This window comes from Mastomys coucha, unplaced genomic scaffold (genome assembly GCF_008632895.1).
Source record: "Mastomys coucha isolate ucsf_1 unplaced genomic scaffold, UCSF_Mcou_1 pScaffold20, whole genome shotgun sequence".
Lineage (NCBI taxonomy): Eukaryota > Metazoa > Chordata > Mammalia > Rodentia > Muridae > Mastomys > Mastomys coucha.
In genome coordinates, this window is record NW_022196903.1 from 109,546,094 (window position 1) to 109,556,255 (window position 10,162).

Consider the following 10,162-nt stretch of genomic DNA (forward strand, 5'->3'; position numbering starts at 1 on the left):
TTTTTGGAGACAGGGTTGCTCTTTGTAGCCCTGGTTGTCTTGGGTTCTGTAGACCAGGCTGGCCTCGAACTCACAGAGATCCTCCTTTAAAGGCATGCACCACAATCACTCTGCTTCTGGACTGCATCTTTAACATTTGCTTTTCAGAAGTCAGCCCCATCTGACCCTTTGCCTCCTGCATGCTAGCTAAGTGACAGTCATAAAACTTAGTTGGCTTTCTCTTTTCTCCATTCTGTCTCCATTGTTTAGATGAACAGCAGTTCTACTTTTAAAGAAAATGGAACATAAATAATTTTTCTATCTCTATCCTTGCTGATGGTTTAGTGTTAATGCCATGGCTAAGAGTCTTTTTACTAAACTTTCCCCATAACTTTTGGTTAGTTGAATATCTTAATAAATTCCAAGGAAAGGAAAGGTTAGATTTCTAAGTACTGAATTTTTAGAACTCTAAAACTTAAGAAAACAAGTGATAATTTTAAAAAGCACGTTGAGGTATCATTTCTATAGTTTGTCAAGTGATGGTTTATTCAGATACGAAACATTTAGGCTTTAACAGTGACTGATCTGCAGCTGCCTGCCTTTTTATACTGCAGTTGAAAAGGCGTCTCACCAGTATGTCTCACCCCACCTCTCTTTTGTAAGTTACTTCATTTTAAAAATGTTATGTCTTTCCCTGTCTTAGTCAGTGTTCCATCACTGTGAAGAGACACCATGACCACGGCAACTCTTATAAAGGAAAGCATTTAACTGGGGCTGGCTTACAGTTTCCTGGGGTTTAGTCCATTATCATCATCACAGAAGGGAACATGGTGCCACAGAGGCAGACATGGCACTGGAGAAGTTGAGAATTCTACATCTGGATCAGTAGGCAGCAGGAACAGGTATCTGGCTTGAGCTTTTAAAACCCCCAGTGGGCGCCAACAAGGGCACACTACTGCAAGAATGGCATATCTCCTAATAGTGCCACACTCTAAGCATCAAACCTATGAACCTATGGGAGCCATTCTTACTCAAAACACCACACCCCTCATATTCAATTTTATTTTTTCAGTTGGGTTCTTATTATGCACCTTGATTGGTTTTAAATTTTCCATCTTTGGGTCCTACCTACTGAGTCCTGAGACTTCATGTGTGTGTTACCAGCTTGTGTCTTCCTCTTATGCTGCTTTCTTCTCAGTCCCTTAGTTGGGTCTCAAGCAGGCCAGACAAGCACTGTGACCCTGAGCTATATCTCCAGCCCTGACTTTTGTCTTTATTGTTTTTTTTTTTCTGTTTTTTTTTGTCATGATATTTTTATTGGATATTTTATTTATTTACATTTCAAATGTTATCCCCTTTCCCAGTTTTCCCTCTAGAAATCCCCTATCTCATCCTCCCTCCCCCTGCTTCTATGAGGCTGCTCACCCACCCAACCACCCATTCCTGCCTCCCCGTCCTGGCATTCCCCTGTACTGGGGCATGGAGCCTTCCCAGGACCAGGGGCTTCTCTTCCCATTGATGTCTGACAAGGCCATCCTCTGCTTCATATGTGGCTGGAGCCATGGGACCCTCCATGTGTATTCTTTGGTTGGTGGTTTAGTTCCTGGGAGCTCTGGGGTGGTCTGGTTGGTTGATATTATTGTTCTTCCTATGGGGTTGCAAACCCCTTCAGCTTCTTCAGTCCTTTCTCTAACTCCTCCATTGGGGATCTCATTAGGGACCTGTGATCAGTTCAGTGATTGGCTACAAGCATCCGTCTCTGTATTTGCCAGGCTCTGAAAGAGCCGCTCAGGAGACAGCAATATCAGTCTCCTGTCAGCAAGCACTTCTTGGCATCTATAATAGTGTCTGAGTTTGGTGTCTGTCTGTATATGGGATGAATCCCCAGGTGGGGCAGTCTCTGAATGGCCGTTCCTTCAGTCTCTGCTCCACACTTTGTATTTCCTTGTCTTTAACTGTTTGGGGTCAATTTCATGTATCCTTATTTTTTTTTTTAACAAAGAGTATTTCACCAGTACTTTTTGTAATTTGTTAATTTTATAATGTTTACCTTATTTCATTTTGTTTATGGAACTTCCTTTATATATATGTTAGAACTTCATTTTATAGTACCTATGTTCTGTTATCTTTTAAAATTCTTTCTTTTATTTTCATTTTTTGTATATTTTTATACCTTTTCTTAGTACTGTTGATTAATGTCTCCTTGGTTTTCTTTGGTCATCCTATGGTTTAATTTTCATCCTAAATTTCTTTCTTTTGTTTTACTGATTATTTCTAAGCTTGGCTAGCTTATACTTTCTTGGTTCATTTTGTCTTGGTTGGGGTCATGACTTGATGTACTCTTCAAATATCTGCAGAAGCCACGCTTCTGTAATTCTCACACTGCAGAGGCTGAGGCAGAAAAATCACAAGTTCTAGGCCAGGCTTGACTCACCCTCTCTCCAAATAAAGCAGGCTGTGGAGATGTCTCACTGGCTAAAGTAGCCACCGTGCAAGCATGAGGACCTGGGTTCAGATCTCCAGAACCATGGCCTGTATCTGTAACACCAGCTGAGACAGGCAGATCCCTAGAGCTTACTGGCCAGTCAGTGTAGAGTGTAATTAGTGAGATCCACATTCAGGAAGAGATGCTGTCCCCAAATGTAAGGAAGACAGCAATTACGAAGACACCTGTATCAACTTCTGACCTCTACATGCATGCACACACCTGTACCTGCACATATACATATGCACACACACCACATACATCAATAAACAAAAGGCACAAATATCAATTTTTTTTAAAAGACATTTAATTTAGATTGGAGTACTGTGGTGAAATTCTCTATTGCTACATTGTGTTAAGGGAGAATTTGTATGTGCTAAAATGTTCTGATTCTCACTGTTTTTATTCTAATATGGATATGTTAGCTCCTTTTCTGTTTTTTTTTTTTCTTATGTTCTTTGGGTAAGCATTAAGAGTTGTAGCCAATACACAAAGTGAGGGTGTATGTAGGAGGCAACGGATTCCATGGTGCTCTTTGTGTGTTTGGTTTTAATCATGGTACTCCCATTGCAGGGAAGAGTAGGTGGATTTTCTGATTCTCTGATTTATGCATTTTTTCTTTAGGGTCCTACCTTTCCTTTTTGTGTTTCCTTACTTAACTTCAGCCAAAAGTTCTTAAATGGATTCTTTTTCCTTTCACCCCTCTCTGCACAGTAGAGCCTCCTTAAAATCCCAGCTGTTAACTTAGGTCCCAGACAACTTCAGCTTACTTCCTTTTGGCTTCAACTAGCTCGTTCTCATATCCCAGATGTTAGCCCTGTTTTAGTATTACACAGGTGGGAGTTTACTTTTGTTCTCAGCCCTAGGATCCCCTACCTCTCTTTGTTTTGAAGCTCTACATCCTTGCTTGTTACCACAGATATAATCTTCACATATGAGCCTTCAATATTTGAGTATTTTCAACCTTACACTTATTAGAAGTTTGTATTCTTTATCTCCTTGTTTGTTGACAATTGGAGTCATGGGTAATTCCATCTGCTTGTATTGTTGATCTCTTGGGATGTCTGTTTTTATTTGGGAGGGTATGTTGTTATTTAGATTTTGGCAACTATTGTTGATTTCTAAGATCTAGAAAACAATCTTTTTCAAAAACTATCTTTTGTAAATATATAGCTATAGGTTGGCAAGACAATGACTTCAGAGTAAAGTGGCTGCAAGAGCCAACTCTCCTTTATGAGGCCTTCTCTCCTGTGCAGCTGCTGCAGCTCTCCTTTTCTCTACTGGACCCACTGAGTTTTCAGTGTGTTTCTTACAGTCCAGGCTGCTGGAGCGTCACCAGACTTCCATCCTGTGTCTGCTGACCGTCCCTGTGCTTAAGAGCTAAGGCTCCTCTCTGGAGCTCTCAGCTTCACCCTTTTCATGGTAACTTATATGGAAATGTTGTGTCAGGGGAAGATACGTCCAGTCCTTGGTTCACTGACTCTTTCTTTAGGTGCATGTATACAGTCTGCAGTTGTACTGTGACTAAGACACTTAGTATGGCAAAAGGAAACAAAAGCAAAATTAACAGGGGGAAAAGCGAATGGATCCAAATCTAGGCGAAGCAGGCACCGGCATCGTAGAGGCTGCTCCTAGTGTCATCCTAAGACAGGCCTGAGTTCTCTTTCAGGGAGCTGTGATAACACATGTGAAATCTCATCTCAGGGGATTCCATTAGCGACTCTGCATGAGGGATTGTTTTCAATTTTAGAAGAAGGATCTTTTCTTGTTCCTATATGTACCCTGCCAGGTATATATCTGTACATTTCAGACTCAGAAGAAAAGGAGATGTTCAGTATAAACCATTTTGGTTGTGGAAGTAGCTGAGGCACAACTGCTACTGTGACCTGTTAGGGTGGGAACCATTCCTGAAATTTAAGTCCACAGAAACCATCGAAGGGACAGGACAGCCCTCCCAAGTCACATGTTAGTCTGTTCAGCTTTTATTCTGAGTCCCACACATCCACACAGTCAGCTCACAAGGAAGAATGCCATACGCATATCACATAAGCAACACCTCCTTAGTAAAAGCCTTGAAAGAATTAATTGTGAGGAAAATAAAACAAAATTCATTTTCTTTAACATCTTCAGAAAATTATGTTCAATAAAGTAATATAACAAACCCTTCTCAATCCTAATCTTAAGATCTTTAATATTTTTAAAGCATTTCATTGTTGTTTTGTATTGAGAAGAAGACTCCCCTTGTGGCCTTGGCTGGCATGGAATGGATTCTGTAAACCAGGCAAGCTGGCCTCAAACTCATGAAAGACATCTTGCTTCAGCCTCCCAAGTGCTAGCATTACAGGTGTGACACCACACCAAGCTTTTTTGAGCACTGTAAATTGAGGTAACAGAATGGCAATATGGTAAGTAACATTTTCTCCACTGATTATTGCTGATGGATGGAAATAACTATGTTGAGGAATTATATGTGCACTCTTTTCTTGTAGCCTAAGAAAGTTGTCAAGGTAAAACCTCGCCCACCTATAGCTCCTCGTCCGACCAGCACTTCTACAGCAGCAGCCCGGCACAGATTGCTAAGAGTCCTCCCTCATATTGGGCAGTCTTGTTTACCTTCTGGGAATGCATATCTCCCTGAAACAGCCAGGAACGCAGGCCCAAGTCCTGCAGCTCAGACCCCTGCCGATAGACCAGTGTCGTCTCTCAGGAATGAGCTGCTGAAGGATGGTGACAATTGGGAGATTAACATGCTGTCTCACTCCACGAGTAGTATCAGACTGCTTCCTCAATTGACCCATATAGAACTGGAAAGTGACAAAGAGCTTGCAGATTCTGTTCTTCATCTCGGATCATCCCTGCCTAGGCGGACCAAGCACCTTTCAGGAAACTTGTCATCTAATAACGAGGATGATGTTGTCTTATTTCCACGGTCAGAAGAGTGTGTAGCTGACGAGTTGCTCCTGCCAGAAGTAGGTGCTTTTGCTCCATTTGCAGAAGGAAATGGTGCCGAGCAGAGCAGTGGTATAGAAGGGTTAGGGAAGGTAACACCAGAGTTCCCACTCACTAAAGGTGATGGAGGACTGAGGGCAGCGGAGCAGCCTCTGAGCCACGTGGCAAGAGTGCTGAGCAGTGACCCAGGAGACCATGGAGTTCTTAACCACCGAGAGCCCAGCTCTCACAAGAATAGACTCCTGTCACCTCTTCTCTGTGCTGCACCAGTGTCACTACATAATTCTCTGGTGAAGCCACAGAGACAGTCAAAATGTTTTGAGTCAGGCAACCCCTCAGCGTCTACTTCACAAAACACCCTGCGGGAATTGGACATTCGAACCATAGCAGATTCTTCTCTCTCTAGGACTGCTCGCTTCCGTGGTGTTAAAGTCGATTCGCCAGGAAAAAGATCTGATGTTATTTCTAAAGTGGAAGCCCGAGATATTACAGAAATGGCTAACAAAGCTTCCAAAGAGCCTGTTGGTTGTGTAAACAATAATGGCTTTTTGGCTTCACTGGCAAGGAGTACAAGCAGAGACAGTTTGCAGAGCACACGTGGGGCAGGCAGGCTTCGGTCCTCTGGAATTGGGTTGTCTACAAACTTCCAGCATTTTCAGGATGAAAACATTAGGAAAAGTTCTCCCCAGTCAGAACCTACAGATTTTTTTCTAGTAAGTATTCTCTTTTCAGTTTATTCTTCTAGTTAGTTGTGTACAGAATGACTATTTCAAAGTTAAAAGTTTTACTTATATAAATAAAAATGCTTACAATTGAATTGTTTACCCACAAATTTCACTAAAATACTTGTCTAATTTGTAGGAAATCTATTTGATGCTTGTTTTTTTTTTTTTTTTTTTTTTTTTTTTTTTTTTTTTTTTTTTTTTTTTTTTTTCATTTTTTTGAGACAGGTTTCTCATGTAGCTCAGGCTGGCCTAGCACTTCGAGGATGACCTTGAATTCTGGTCCTGCTTCCAGTTCCTGAGTGCTGGAATTACAGGCATTACTGCCATATTCACTATTACTCTGTAGTTTTCAGTTTTACATAGTTTCATTAAGGTTTTTTCCAGTATCCAGATTCTTACCTAAGCCACCAAATTTTATTCTTTTATGGATAAATAATAAGTACAAGAAGTGAGAGTAGGTTCATAGTGAATTTAAACAGAAATAGAGCATATAATATACACTGGGTGCCACCTGCATTTTAGTAATAGAAAAGTATTTGATGCTCCGTGACCTGTTCTGCATTGACTCACCTCAGCAGGTGCTCTGTGTTTTAATTGCAGTCTGCCCGTGGTATTGGAATGAGTGGAAGTAATGCAGGATCGGGGAAGAGAACAGGTAAGCACGTCTCTGCAGTCCACATGCGTTCTCAAGGGGACATAGAGAGTCCTCTGTGGTATGTACAGGGTAAACGCCCCCAAATGATTCATTCCAGAAAACAATTTGTGACCTGATTGCAAGGGGAAGAAACAGTCTTAAGTTGGTATTTCATGTATCTGTGAAAAGACAGTATTATAGAAGAGTTAACCCCTTCACTGGAGGCTGGCCATTGTAAAGCTGCAGTGGGCTGCTGGATGGGCCCTAAGGAGTGTTTAATATTTGGTCTGATATCAAGGCAAAGTGGTAAGGATTTCTTTTTGATGAACTTATTATTTCTGAACAAAGACAAGGATAATCTCTAGGCCTCGCCCTCTCATACACAGTAGCAGAAGTGGCTCTAACTAACACATTCTTCTTCCAGTGGTAGCACCCTGACGATGCCTCAGAAGGAAGCAAGACTTTAATATCTCCTCCTTTTGTGTTTTAGTACCCAGACCAGTGCCAGTAAACTCACCTGAGATGTGCTCTCTGTAGTTTTGGAGTTGTAAAAAGTTTGCTATGTTGTAGACTTATTTTTTTAAGAGACACATAGGATTTGCTTCCCTTTGTGAGGCCTAAGAGTATAAAGTTTGCATTTTAAACAGTTTTTCTTCATGGTAAAGTGCACATAAAAGTCTTCTTAAGTATATTTTGTTGTTGTTTGAGACAGTGCCCTGTGCAGCCGAGGCTGAGCATGCCCTTGAACTTCCATTGGGTTGTTTCTGCCTCTGTGCCACTGTGCCCTGCTCAACAGTAAGGGTCCTACTATGTGTCTTAGGCTGGCCTGAAATCAAAACCATCCTGCCTCAGTCTATCAGATACTAGATTCCATGTGCCACCAATCCTGGATTTTAGTCATTTTTAAATGTATAGTTTCAGAGCATTACATACATTCACATGCTGGGCAGCCATGACCACATCCATTAATAGTTCTCTGTAGCTTTTCCTTTTGCCAGACCAAAGGATTTAATTCAATGGCTATTTAACTTCTTGGTGGGCAAGCTGGGTGGGATGTACCTATAGTTGTAACTCCTGGGTAAGCTGAGACTGAGAAACTGAGGTAGGAGGATTACATGCACTTAAAAAGTAGTTTGGGCATTGTAGTGAGAGCTTGTCCTAAAAGTGTCAAAACAAACACAACCATAGTGCTACAAAAATTCACCATCTCTCTATTTTCTACCCACCTACACTCTCAGGCAATTATTTTATTTCTTATCTCCATAGTTTATGACTTAAGTACCTCACATGTATTACTTATCTTCTTGGGATGATGTATTTTACTGATAAGATCTTCAGGGTTCATTTATGTTATCATATGTGTCAGAATTCTTTTGTAAAACTCACAATACCCCATTGTTCACATAGACTAAAGATTGCTTATCTACTCACAGTCAGCACACACATGTATGGAGTCCACATTTTAGCTGTCATAATAGTGCTGTGACTGTGAATGTAGCAAACATACCTTCAATTGTTTTGTTATATAGGACAAAAGTAAAATTGTTGGATCACTTACTGTTTAGTTTTTAATATTTTTAAAGAATCACTATGTTGCTTTTTCTGTACTGTGTTTCATTCCTACTGTGTGTTGATTGTAGCCTTCCCACAGGCTTGTCTGAACTCTGGTTTCTAGTTTAGGCTTTTATTGGTTTTGTACTTGTTATCGGAATGAATGAGATGATATATTACTGTGTTCTTTATTTGTTTTTCTATAATAATGAGTGATTATATATTCCCTAATTAGTGATATTATTTGTACAATGTGCTTATTGGATATTTGTCTATCTTCTTTGGAGAAATACATATTTCTGTTATCTACCAGTTTGATTGTTTTTTATTGACCTCCTTACTCTATGAATAGCTTTTTTATTCTTTTGAAAACATCTCTTGAGGGTCAGCTTGATGGCTTAGCAGGTAGAAACACTATCTGCCAGGCTTTATGATCTTAGTTCAGTCCCCAGGACCCATGTGGTTGAAGGGGAGAATCAACTCCTGCAAGTGTCCTCTGCCATCCACGTGTGTGCCCCCCCACCCCAAAGAAAATTAATAGATGTAAGAAAACTTCTTTTAACAAAAGAAAACATCTTTTGAAGCCAGGTGGTGGTGGTGCACACCTTTAATCCCAGCATTTGGGAGGCAGAGGCAGGCGGATTTCTGAGTTTGAGGCCAGCCTGGTCTACGAGTGAGTTCCAGGACAGCCAGGGCTATACAGAGAAACCTTGTCTTGAAAAACAAAAAAAAGAAAAAAAAAAAAGAAAACATCTTTTGAAGTACAAATTTTTAGCTTAATTTTAATTGAGTCTAGTTTGTCCATTCCTCCATTGGTACTCAGCCTTTTGATGTCATATCCAGGAAATGACTACCAAATCCAATATTAATTTTGTATCCTGCTAATTTGCTGAAAGTGTTTATGAGCTGTAGAAGTTTTCCTGGTAGGGTTTTCAAGGTTTTTTCTGTATAAAATCATGTCATCTACAAATAAAGATCTATCAGTTGTCATATTGCTCTAGTATGACTTCAAGTACTGTATTGAATAGGTAGGGAGAGAGTGGGCAGCCTCGTCTTGTTCCTGAGTTTAGTGGGAATGCTCTGAGTTTCTTTTAGATTGACATTGGCTGTGGCTCCTGTAAACTGCCTTTATTATGTCGAGGCAAGTCCCTTGTATCCTTAGTCTCTCCTGGACTTTTTATCAACAAGAAATGTTGGATTTTGTCAATGGTCTTTTCTGTATCCTTTTACTAGAAAACAAAGCTAAATAGTTTTTATTGATTCCAGTTGTTGTCAGATTGATATAGGACTTTTTTTTTTTCAATTTTCCTGTATTGAGTCTTGCTTTGTATTTTAGTATGTGGTCAATTTTGGAGAAAATTCTATGAGCTCCTGAGACAAATGTGCATTTGTTAGTGTTTAGGTGTAGTACTCTGTAGATGCCTTATAGATCCATTTGATTTATGATATTATTTAATTTCAGTTTCAGTTTGTTTAATTTTTGTCTAGATAATTTGTCTATTGGTGAGACTGGCATCAAAGTGTGGTTAGATATAGTAGTGTTTGTTTTATAGAAGTGGGGGTTTTGTGAATAAATGTTTAGAGTTGTAATATCTCATGGGAAACTTTTCAGTAGTGTGTTTAGTGTTCTTCCCTGTATCTTCTGATTAATTTTGTTTTGAAATCTATTTTGCCAGATACTACATTGCTATGTGGCTTTTACTTCTTGGTTTTGTTTGCTTGGAATACATTCTTTTACCTTAGGATGGTTTCTGTCCTTGCTGGTTAGCTGTGCTTCTTGGAAGCAATAGAAAGGTGGATTTTGTTTCTAATCCAGTCTGCTAGCTTGTCTATTTTCCT

General features: G+C 40.1%; 1 protein-coding gene across 6 annotated transcripts in view; it reads left to right on the forward strand.

The window, feature by feature from the left end:
• Positions 1–10,162, forward strand: part of Zfand4 (zinc finger AN1-type containing 4) — a 72,129-nt gene that overhangs the window by 53,864 nt on the left and 8,103 nt on the right. For 4 of the 6 annotated variants that reach the window (XM_031383055.1, XM_031383056.1, XM_031383054.1 and 1 more), the window contains exons 7-8: positions 4,954–6,126; positions 6,739–6,793. In XM_031383055.1, the coding sequence (XP_031238915.1) occupies positions 4,954–6,126; positions 6,739–6,793 (1,228 nt within the window). Of the gene's footprint in view, positions 1–3,460; positions 4,870–4,953; positions 6,127–6,716; positions 6,794–10,162 lie in introns of those variants that run through there. The other 2 variants (XM_031383059.1, XM_031383057.1) reach the window with 2 other exon arrangements.